At 38.6% G+C, this 12192-nt stretch overlaps 1 protein-coding gene across 1 annotated transcript in view; it reads right to left on the bottom strand.

Annotated features, from left to right (window-relative positions):
* LOC736079 (fatty acyl-CoA reductase 2-like) overlaps positions 1-11957 on the bottom strand; it is a 55544-nt gene extending 43587 nt beyond the window's left edge. Inside the window, exons 1-4 of the mRNA XM_054678841.2 lie at positions 11693-11957; positions 9899-10023; positions 9160-9227; positions 3195-3369 (exon numbers count right to left, since the gene is read on the bottom strand). Coding sequence (XP_054534816.2) covers positions 3195-3369; positions 9160-9227; positions 9899-9984 — 329 coding nt within the window. The 5' untranslated portion in view covers positions 9985-10023; positions 11693-11957. The remainder of the gene's footprint in view (positions 1-3194; positions 3370-9159; positions 9228-9898; positions 10024-11692) is intronic.
* Positions 11958-12192: the final 235 nt, after the last annotated feature.

The following is a 12192-nucleotide window of genomic DNA, read 5'->3' as shown; positions in this document are numbered from 1 at the left end:
AAATTAGAATGTCTATGGAACTAGTAGCAGTAACAACAGTAGACAAAAGATAGGATGTAGATGTTAAGAAGATGTCTACAAGGGAAGCACAAGACTCCAAATGCTCTTGCTACTAAAACACAGATTCAAGGTTTACAATCTGTAATATTCTGCTGCCAAGTACATCTATGGCCACTGGTACTGTCTAAAATGAGGATGTATATTATTAAATCATCAAAAAGGACTGCATAGCAGAAACTTTTCTGATATCAAGGGATCAACTTAACTACAATTATATACAGGTGCCAATTTCCTCTGGAGTAAACTACCACACGGGGCCTCATGTACCAGTTAGAAAATCCAAGTCAGCCTTTATTGCATAACCTATCTAAAAGATTGGACTCTATATTTTGGCTCTGCAGAACTGAGAGAAGAAATGTATAAATAGGATAGTGACATTGCCCTTGTCTATGGGAATTCTTGAGTCTAATAAAAAAATCTGGGAAAAATCTAACTTCATGATTACACTTGGGCACATAGGTGATTAATACGAATGAAGTAACAACCATAAATACAATCGTAATCACAAGAACAACAGTAATTCAAATCTTCTCACTTCATAGATGTTCTTAGAATGCTTTATTGGTATCTTGTAGGTGCTCTCCCCAAGCCTCAGGTGTTATTCCATAATCTCAGTTGATGCAAAGGCAAACACCACACTCTCCTCTGTTCAATGTCTGCCATCCCTGTCTTTTTGGCCTCTGACTCTTCCCTATACTACTGTCTATGCACTTGAGATCTTCACTGACATAGCTGGGCTCTGTATTTATTGATAAGAATATCTCTTTTCTCTTAGACTAGGCATGACCAAAAGGTTAATCTGGGTTCAAAGATTAATGACAATGACCACTCAGTTTTTATTCAAGATCAATTTTATTTGTTGTAAAAACAAACATGGGTTATGTTCCAGACAAACAGATATAAGTGAGTAGACTTATGCCCTGGTGCCTCCTTGGCTCTTCACAGGATGCAAAAACAAATTCTGCCAGCAGGAGGTGGCAGGTTGCAGAGGTGGCTGGTTGCTCTTTCAGCCAGCTTGGCCTTGTCTGGCACGCACAGGTCCCAGCACAGCAAAACATTCAGGGAGTAAGAGTGTTGCACAAAGGATTTTACCAACCTCGTCACATTAAGCAGCATTCAAGGATTTGCTGACCACCACTTAAGCAAATTTTGTGTTATGCTATAGCAATGAACTTACTTGTTCTATTTCTAAACAAAACATTGGGTTCACACACAGGCCTGGACAAAGCTTCCCACTTCTGAACTACTTACTTATCTTCTTATTCTCAAAGAATGCAAGATGAATGATGTGCAATACCATGGCTATGGCATGTGACTTTTCTTGACCTGGAAGGTTAGTGTCCCAATATTTAACTGATTTTTGGGGGGGTGAAAATATGCCATCAGTTCTTCCTTCTATCATCCCCATCACTACCATACATGTAATGACACAGTCAGGTCACAGTGTGTCCTCAGAATCACTATTCCTAGCTGAGTATACTAAGGCTTTCTATCTAGGTCAGTTCATTGTGTCTGTGTCTCCTCTAAACCCTCCTTCATCATGCCTACCTTGAGGAATTCAGCAAGTGATCATTCACGCAAGCTAAGGGATTTTAGCTTTCTCTGCCATAAAGATTATTGCTAAAATACATACCATACAACAAACCAACCCATTTCCCACAAATCTTACTGTCTGACTTCTCACAGAATACATAATGACTTCTATTGTGTCTCTTCCTTCTGTGTTTCTCTTTCCTAACTGAACTTTGTTCTTTATCCATGCCTTCTTCCAATCCTGATATATTTTATAACGTTTAGCATTTCTGCCTATAATATTTGGGTTTTCTTCTTTTCGTGTCTTTATTTAATAGTCCCATACAAATATTTTCCCCATAATCACAATGTTTTCTTTTCACTTTGCTCCAAATTTGGACAAATTCTACATTGGCTAAGTTTTAGTCATTTGCACTGCTAAGAAAGATGACAATTCAACATGCTGAAGATGACTTCCTCCCTTATAAAGGGGCTAACACAGAGGGCAATACTGTTCATGCTTCTGATTCTTGATCACAAGAATTGCTTTAGGCAATTACAATCATGTCTCCTCTGACACATCATATTATTCAAGTGAGACAGAGAAAGAAGATGTCCTATGTCACACAGCTGGGTGGTGACAGCTGCTTTAGCATCAGCACACTGCGTTCCCTCTGATTTCTTCATTCATCTCTAAGTAGCAGTAAATCCGGTCCTGAATACTGACTTTGACACTCAGCTTTCTCCACATCCTTCCTGTCACTGCCTTTGAGACTACTTCAGATTCTTCCCTTAGCTTCTATTTCTCCATTTGTAAAATTGGGTTGATGAGGGTATCTTCCTTCGGTAGCTGTGACAATAAAAATGGGATCATCATGCATCCTCCTTAGCCCCACGAGTAAGCTCCCAGTAAGTGAGGTTGTCATCATTACTGGATATTTAAGATTCTCTACCTATTTGAAAAACCCTAGCGACAGAGTCTCAGTTGCTTTTCTTTTTGCGTGAATGATCACTTGCTGAATTCACCAAGCAGGTGCTTTAACATTTACCTTCCTTTATTATGCTGGAGCATTTTTAATGTAGGAGGCTTCTGTGGCTTCTCACTATGACTGCTTTGTTTGTTCAAAACTTATACAGGTTGAGTATCCTTTATCTGAAATGCTTGGGTCAGAAGTGTGTTGGGTTTCAACTGTTTTCAGATTTTGGAATATTTGCTTCTATGTAATGAGGTATCTTGGGAATGGGAGCCATGTCTAAACACAAAATTCACTTATGCTTCATACACACTTAGCCACATACACATAACCTGAAGGTAATCTTATACAATATTTTAAATAATTTTATGCATGAAACAAAGTTTTGAATGTGTTTTGACTGTGACCCATCACATGAGGTAAGATGTGTGGAATTTTCCACTTGTGGCATCATGTCAGCACTCAAAACATTTTGGATTTTGGAGAATTTCAGATTTTGCATTTTCAGAGTAGGTGTGTTCAATCTGTATATATGGGTCAGATTCAGTTGTCTCCTTTAATCTTTGGCTGAAGGAAGCCCTAAAGACTTTGGGGCCTCAATCTCCCAAATGCAGTGACATTCTCAAAGCCATTGACTCAGCTTCTCACCTGGGTTTCCTTCCAGTGAGCCACAGATAGAAGTCACAGATGATGGCAGGGGCCTGCTGGCTGATGGCATTCCAGTACTGGGTTGTGAAGTTGCTTGTGGTGAAATCAGCATATGGCCTCCTCAACGCTCTCACAAATGGAATTGGAATTTCAAAGGTTGCCAAGACCTGGAATCCTGGGGGAAAAAAGAGAGTAAGTGCTAGAGGAGAATAGGAGAATATAAGCCCATCATAGTGGAAGGTATTTACAATGGGTCACAACAATAAAGATGAAGGATTTGCTGTGTAGAGTCAAGAATCAATTTCTGAGAACAACGTAAAGATTTTTATGCTAGATAACTGGTTATCTGCAAAATGAAACAATGTGAATGGGTTAAGAATTGGACCCTTTATTTGAAACACCTACTCTACAACAAATTCTTGGGGAAGCACATGTAGTCAATAAAAGGGGGTACTCTTCAGAAAAACATAAATCCACATTTAATTCTAAGGTTACCTAGTCTATTCTGAAAGCCCCAAGACACAGGCTAGAAACTTTATTTCCCTGGCTGGACCATTACTTTCAGAACCATTTAGAAGTTTCTTAACGTTTTATTTGAATCTTTTTTAAAAGTTTAACTAAAAAATTCTAAAGGCAAGATTTTCTTGTTTTAGCTTACTTTAAATATTTCTCCAGGAATATGTCAGACTCAATTGTCCACTCTGGTATCCAGGGTTTTATTCATAATAGTGTTTTTCTTTTTATATTAATACTTAGATTAAGCTTAATTAAGAACTTTTTATGTACATTTGTGAATTCCGTAGTTCTTTCAAAAAGGTACTCATTTGAATTCAATTTTAATTAAGGTATGTAGGTTTTTGCAAAGCATATGCCTAAGCTCATTATTCAATTATGATGTCAGTTATTATAGTAATACGATTATTGCCCTACTTAAAAAAATGCCAGCTAAAAATCTATCTGAAAAACATAACTCCTCTTCAGAGAAGATTCACAAGAATCATCTGTTCCATAGGGATTTATACTTTAAAAAGATGGTGGTAAATAAGAAAGTTATGTACAGGCTGATAGCATAAGAGATTCTGATCTCAACACTGATGTTCTGATCTATATATCCATATACTTGTTCAACATTTCCACCTGGAGGTGTAAGAGACATTCACATTTAACAGCTCTAAAATGGGCCTCCTGATACACCCACTGCTAATCACCCCCCTCCCAATACATACACAAACTTGCTATTTCACCAGTCTTCTACCTCTAACCAAATGCTAATTCAATTTGTTTAGTAGTTCAGCCAAAAACTTTGGGGTTATCCTTGATTCTTCTCTTTCTTTAACAACCCACACACAATTGAACAAAATCTATCAGCTCTCTGTTTGAAAAATACCCAGAATCATAATTTCCACCTGCTGTCTCTCTGATCCAAACCACTACTGTAGCCTAGAATGTTGCAATACTGTCCTAAGTGGTCTCTGCCACTACCCCTGTAACCCTAGTCGGACCTCCATGTAGCAGCCAGAGGGATTCTTGTAAAATGTAACTCAGAGTGTATTACAGGAACGTCCCCATTCAGAGCCCTTCAACGGAATCTCTTCTCATTTAGAGGCAAAGCCATGGTCTGCAAGGGCTTGCACTCTCTGCATCCTCACTCTCTCTGCCCACCACTCTGACTTCACCTCTTACCGCTCTCCCTCTCAGTGCTTCTGCTGCAGCCATACTGGCCTCCTTGCTGTCCTTGAATATGATTAAAGAACTTCAGCACTTGCTGTTTCTTCAACTTGGAATATTTCATCCACGTGTCCCTCTGATTTGTCCTCTCACTTCTTGCAGGTCTCTACTAAGATGACACCTTATCAGAGAGACTTTCTTTGGCCATCACTTATCAAATAGCAGCCTTCCCACAATACTGTTTACTTCTTTAATCTGTTTTATTTTTCTGCAATCACTCAACCATATCTGATGTATATTTCTCCTTTCTAAGATTTAAGTACCATAAGAAAATTTTGTCTGTTTTGTTTGAACCTATACAGTACCTTAAAAAGTGGCTGACAGGTAATCAGTGCCTAATAAACATTTTTTGACTGAACGAATCAATAAATATCTCAGCAACATACACTTACTTTCCTTTTCCTAAATCTGTATCAATCCTTCCTTTAGTCATTTCAAATATATTTATTTACCATTTAACACTTGCCAGGCACTGTGGTAGATGCTGAGGTAAAAAAAATTACATACGATATATTCTTTGTCTTTAAAGAACTGGCAGTCTGGTGGGAGATGTGGACAATTCATGATTACAATCTTTTGCCTGAGTATTCTGCTAGAGGCCAGTACAATATGCTCTGGAGGAACACAAAAGAAGCATCTAGCTCTGTCTGGGTGCCAGGAAGGGGAGGGGTGGGGCTGGGTTAGGAAAGGCTTTCTGAGAAAGCTGTCCATATGGTAATAGCAAGCATTTATTAAAATGTTCACTGTTCTAACCACTGTACTAAGCACTTTATCTCACTACGTTCTCCGAAGAGCTCCCTAGAATAGAATAATTATTATTCTCATTGACAGATAAAAAAAATTGATCTACAGGGAGAAACTGAGAGACCTTTTCCAACTGATACAACTAACAATTAGTGGAGTCTACTAAGTGGTGGGATGCATACCAGAATATAAGATCTATGTGAGCATGGATTTCTGTTTAGTGATACATCCTCAGCACCAAGAATAATGCCTATTTAATGAATACAGGAGTGAGTGAATGAGCTATGATTTGAATCCAAGTCTATTACATCTCAAAGCTCAAGACTTTTAACCATTAAGCTACTATCTGTCTGATGTGAGGGACAAGTAGAAACTCATGCACATGTAGAAAATTTAATTTGGCAGTTGAAAACTGGACTCTACATCCTCATAGGTCAAAGAAGAAATTCAAATGAAAAATGTTTAAGGATTAGAGAGTAATGATAACATAAACATTATACAACAAAATGTGTGGGATACAGTCAAAGTGGCATTGAGGGAAATATAAAGCCATAAATGATGTATTAGACAAGCCAAATATTCATGGGCTATATTTCTAAGTTAAAGAGAAGAAAAACATAATCAAAGACAACAGGAGGAAGGGGAAAAAAGACATAAGGCAATACATCTATGCAATAGAAAACAAAGCAGCATAATAAAGAGTCAATAGGCTGGGCGCGGTGGCTCATGCCTGTAATCGGGAGTTCAAGACCAGCCTGATCAACACAGAGGAACCCCGTCTCTACTAAAAACACAAAATTAGCCAGGTGTGGTGGCGCATGTCTGTAATCCCAGCTACTCTACTCAGGAGGCTGAGGCAGGAGAACTGCTTCAACCCGGGAGGCAGAGGTTGTGGTGAGCCAAGAAAATGCCATTGTACTCCAGCCTAGGCAACAAGAGCGAGACTCCATCTCAAAAAAAAAAAAAAAAAAAGAACAAAGAAAAAAGTCAATAAAGCCCGAAGAAGTTGGTTCTTTGAAAAAAAGAAATAAAATAAACCCTTTGGAGACTAGCTGAGAAGAAAAGAGAAGACACACAAATATTATGAATTTAAAAAGAAGCATAATTACAGATACAGTTTAAGACAAAAATATTAATATAAAAAAAGAATGTAAACACATGTTAAAACAGACAAAATCTTAGAAAAAGAGACAAATATAATTTACTAAAACTGATTCCAGCAGAAAATGAAGGCTGCAAAATTCTTTAACTATTAAAGACACTGAAGCAATAAAAAATCTTCTCACAAAAAATTACAAATCCAGATAATTTAAAGGTGCTTTTCCCAAGTTTTCGAGGAATAGATTACTCCACTATTACAAAAGCACTTTCAGAGAATAGAAAAACAAGGGAACTATATGATTAGCAAACTGAATTAAACAAAATATAAAAAAAGATAACATGGCATGACCAAGTTGGGTTTATCCTAAAAATGGCAGGTGAATTTAATATTTGAAGTCTTCTGCTTAAAATGAGCAGCAAGACAATAATACCTACTATTGCCATTTTTATTCACCATTATAGTAGAAGTTCAACAAGAAGGCTGGGCGCAGTGGCTCACACCTGTAATCCCAGGACTTTGAGAGGCCAAGGCAAGTGGATCATGAGATCAGGAGATCGAGACCATCCTGGTTAACACGGTGAAACACTGTCTCTACTAAAAATACAAAAATTAGCCAGGTGTGGTGGCAGGTGCCTGTAGTCCCAGCTACTCAGGAGGCTGAGGCAGGAGAATGGTGTGAACCCAGGAGGCAGAGCTTGCAGTGAGCTGAGATGGTGCCATCAACAAGAAAAATAAAGACCTAAAGCTTGAAAAAATGGGGATAATACTGGTATTTTTGCAGATTAACTGTCTACATAGGAAATCATGAGGAAATTTTATACAATTTCTAGCAATAATAAGTTTAGCAAGATAGCTGAATATAAGGTCAATATACAAAAATCAATTGCATTTGACATCATCCACAATTAGAAAATATATTTTTACAAAAGACATTTAAATTAGTAAAAAAAAAAAAAAAAAAGAAACATCAATTACCTGGGCACTAGGTATAAATCTGATAAAAGATGCTTAAGACCTATATGCAGGATATTAAAAACTCTTCTTAAGGGACACTAAAGGAGACAGTTCTATGGAGAGACAGCTTATGTTCACCCACCCAGCTGTCTATCACTCCTTGTAATATCACCTGAGACTATATATGCTCAACCTCCTGTTAACATGGCTACTGCTCCCAGTAGGCAGCATTCTTATCCCTCCTAAGAGTCCCTGATAGGAAACACAAATGACTTTAATTTGAATGCAACATCAAATTAATAGTAATAGCTTCCAGAAACGCTGTGTTAGAAGGGAATCTACAACACAGCCTTGGCACAGGGATAACCAATGTCATATCAGCCCACAGTATTTGCTATAGGTGTGAGAGAGGTAGAGGAAACATGCAGGCCAGGTATTTCTCATTCCTGGAAAAGCATTTCCCAATTCAAAGCCACAATATATAAATGAGCCACAGTGTCTAGCTGCCCTGCAATAGAACTTTCAGTGTGGTACCATGGCTTACCATTGGAATATGAAGAGCTAGTGGTACCTATGTAACAGGGATAGAAGAGGTGTGTTAGTTAGTAGGTACTAAGAAATCCTACAGAATAGCAAAACTCCCTACTTTTATCTTCTACCATCATTAGATGTTTAAGTTGTACTCAAATTGATTTCCATGGTTTTTGTACATTGACCAGATTAAATCCCTTACATTCAGACAAATTAATCATTTGTATAGTACAGGGTTTCTCAAAGAGCATTTCCGCAAGCATCAAGAATCATCTAGATGCTTATTAAAAAAATAGTTTCCTCAGCATCACCCAAGACCTCGATCCCAGGGTCCAAGGAATCTGGGTGTTTTTTTTATTCTCCCATAGTGATTCCTATTCATTTTTACAAATCACTAGTAGAGTAGTTAATGCACATCCAAGAGAAACAAGTTGCATAAATTAGTGATCACTATTACACACTCAAAAGGAAGGAATAACATCACCCGACTTTTCTAAATCTCACTGGTCATTGATCACGTCGCATTCTCAGTGACATATCAAGAAGGGAAGGGGTGTGTATAGGACCCGCTGCCCCAGTAGGGAGGGTATTTCAGTATTTTATCACTGAGATTCTTTATAACTGCCAACTTTTGCTTTATTTCATCATTGTTTTTTAAAATCTCTATAGCCAATGGACCCCCTACTGCTTACCATCATGTATGTGTTCCCAATGACTCCTTTCCTTGGTAACCACAGTACATTCTAGTTAACTACCACACATTTACAATTTCTCATTGTTTTGTCTCTTTGCTTACTTTTTGTCCTTCTCCCCATGTAGGCTCTAAGCTCCACGACACACTTTTTGTCTATTTTTTCTCTGTGTCAGACACTAGTAATTATGCAGTTACATGGCTAAAGTACTTACCCATTTTGCCTCGGTTGCAGGGATTGAGGTTACCAGATGTACAGTAGTAGACTAACATTGACTTAGGTCTGGAAAATGAAATAAAAATTAAATAAATACAACAGAATGGAAAACTAAAGAAAGAAAAATAAGGGAAAATAATATTTAGACAGAGTGGTTTCAATAATTCATCTGATTAAGGCAACCTATGCAAGAAGGCTTCTGTACTTTTTTCTTTCTTTGGGTTAATAAGCAAAATGGAAGAAGACTAGCAAAAGGGTGTGTGTGGCAGGCGATGCCTATTTGTGTGAAAGAGATGTTAAATAGGAGTGACATATTATGAAGCACGTATGTGTGAGTTCACATAAGAAAAGTTTAATTCTGTTTACCACTTACTAACACAGCCAGGTGAGTTAAAAAAATACTCTCTCATTTCATCCACTTCTATCACCTTTGCCCTAAAAAAGAAAGCTGAATGTTAAAGTACTGAATAGAAAGAAAAGCCTTTTGGTTATCAAGAATTGTATGGTTAAGTGATTTAAATGTTTTATTACTTTGTGAGTAGCCAAGTACTAAACTGTATTTTGAAAACAACTGAATGTATATATGATGGCATATTAGGAACTCTATAAAACACTGAAACAAACACCTTCTCACATTTGGGGTCTTGTACAATGAAATGCCTATATTTGGAAAATGTGCCTAATACATTACCCCTCCCTCTCATGACATCTTTGAAAGCCCACTTGAGCATCCACACCTGTGAACTGCAGCACACCATCCTACAGCTAGTGGGAGATTGACGGCTGTATCACCTGGAATTGGAATTAAGTCTCTCACAGCCATTGGAGTAGCTTTTATGGACAGAAGAAACCCTTTCCCAGCCTGCACAGGAAAAAGAACATAAAATGTGAAACCAGGTCTTAAGTAACAGCTGGGGCTGAAGTATGTATCATCAAACTGATTATACTAGTGCAATAAGTGAAAACAGCTAACATCGATCCACTGCTTACCAGGTTCCCACACTAAGTCTGACTTCGTCAGCCTATCCTAGCTTCCCAGCCAAGCGCATCTTCAGCATTTTCTTGAACTACTCGTGTTCCTCACGTTCCTTTAGGGAATAAAATTCCTCATATTTGTGAGAGATTAATAAACTTAGTTAACTACCAAACACCAAGAATAAACCTTCACATTTTAAAAATTAACTCATAAGACACGTTAAGAATTAAGGTTACACAAATTTTCCATTAATGTTTGTTTTCCATTTCATTAATGATTTTGTTTTCTGCTAGGGTTTATTAACCTACAAGCAATAGTAGGCACTAAAAGTTTAAGAAACTTTTATTTGAAAAAAATTGATTGGTGAAATTCCACAATTAATGACAAAAACTTTTTTGGCTTAGAAAAATGGCCTTATTATTTACTTTTTCTTCAGAATCTCATTTCACCTCACAGATCACTGATGTTATATAGATACAAGAGTTTGGAATTGTTTATGTTAATAATTTGTTGAGTTTATGAAATTGATTCTTTCTGCTTTGCATGTTTCCCACTTTAATTTGAAATGATTAGCACTTTCTTATGTTACTCAATTCTCTTTTCTTATAACTAGCTCCCCTTCTTTTGGACATAAGAAACCAATTTAGAACATTTTTAAAAATGTAAATAAATATACAGCTTTGCATATAATGAAAACCGCTTTGGGATCCCGTTAAAATAATGATGTTCTAAGTCACCAAACGTTCACTCCAACTGAACTTTTTTAGGAGAAAGAGTTGAAGGCAGGTGGGAAGCAGAAAGAAAGGGGCTGCTAGAAAAATCCGAAATTCGAAGGAAGGTCTTTGTCACTACCATAATTCATTGTCTCATATTTGTATTTGAATTCATGTTGAACCCAGCTCTGGGAGGAATAGAGACAGAGTCTGAAGGGCAGTCTGAATCCCTAATAAGATTTAAACTCATTTAGATCACTGATTTCCCATTCATTATACAAAAGAGTAAAGTGGGGTTTAGGCCCTGAATGCCTCAGTGTGAGCTGTGAACCCCACAGCTCTGCCGGATCAATGTGGACTTCAGGGAGATGCGCACTGAGGGCTGCTCACCTAGAGGAGCCACGTTTCTCCTTGTAAGACATTATTGAAAAGGCGTTGCCGGCACATGTCGACCTATGTAACAAACCTGCACGTTGTGCACATGTACCCTAGAACTTAAAATAGAATAATAAAAAAGAAAAGGCCTTGCCTATATTCACTGATGTTTGTATTTGAAAAATTTGCCCCAATATTGGTAGTTCTTTCTTGTACTCATTAAGAATTATTGATGTATACCTGCTTGCCATACACACACATAAACTCTTCTATGTGTTTTATAATAACGAATTTAATAATCTTTGAAGATATTTTTACTGCATCCTCAATTCACTGCACTAATTCATGCAATTATAAACTGAAGAAAGGACGAAATACCCCCATCTTGCGAGAAATAAAGCAAAATCCTTGGCAGAACCATGCCCGCCTGTCCGCGCCCCGACCAGCCCTCCCGGGCAGCCACTCACCGGTGTCCGTCTTCCCAGCTTCGCGCCATGTGGCCAAGTGAATCCATCCTGCCGTCCGTCTCCACTTTCACCAGCCCGTACCGCAAGCGCCGCCTGCAGGCGCGCTGACCCCGCGCCCAGCCCGAGGCCAGGGGAACCCACAACTACCTCAACAGCGTGCGGGACTCCATTCGGTCCACAGGGCTGGATGGCCTGGGGCCGAGGCCACCCCGAAGCCCCCGGCGACCCCGCCGTCTGCGTCCTATTACCCGAACACTGCACGCCGCTGCCCTACGGCGCTCTGGAGCTGGACCCACTGCCAGATGGCCCGCGCTGCTCAGCTGGTTTTTGTTGTTGTTGTTGTTGTTGTTGTTGTTGTTGTTGTTGTTGTTATTGTTGTTGTTGTTGTTGTTGTTGTTTTGAGATGGAGTCTCCTTGTGTTGCCCAGGCTAGACTGCAGTGGCGCGATCTCGGCTCGATCTCGGCTCACTGCAAGCTCCATCTCCTGGGTTCACGCCATT

Source organism: Pan troglodytes, chromosome 13, assembly GCF_028858775.2.
Source record: "Pan troglodytes isolate AG18354 chromosome 13, NHGRI_mPanTro3-v2.0_pri, whole genome shotgun sequence".
NCBI lineage: Eukaryota > Metazoa > Chordata > Mammalia > Primates > Hominidae > Pan > Pan troglodytes.
Note: the sequence above shows the minus strand (reverse complement) of the source record. Positions and strands in the feature narration are given on the sequence as shown.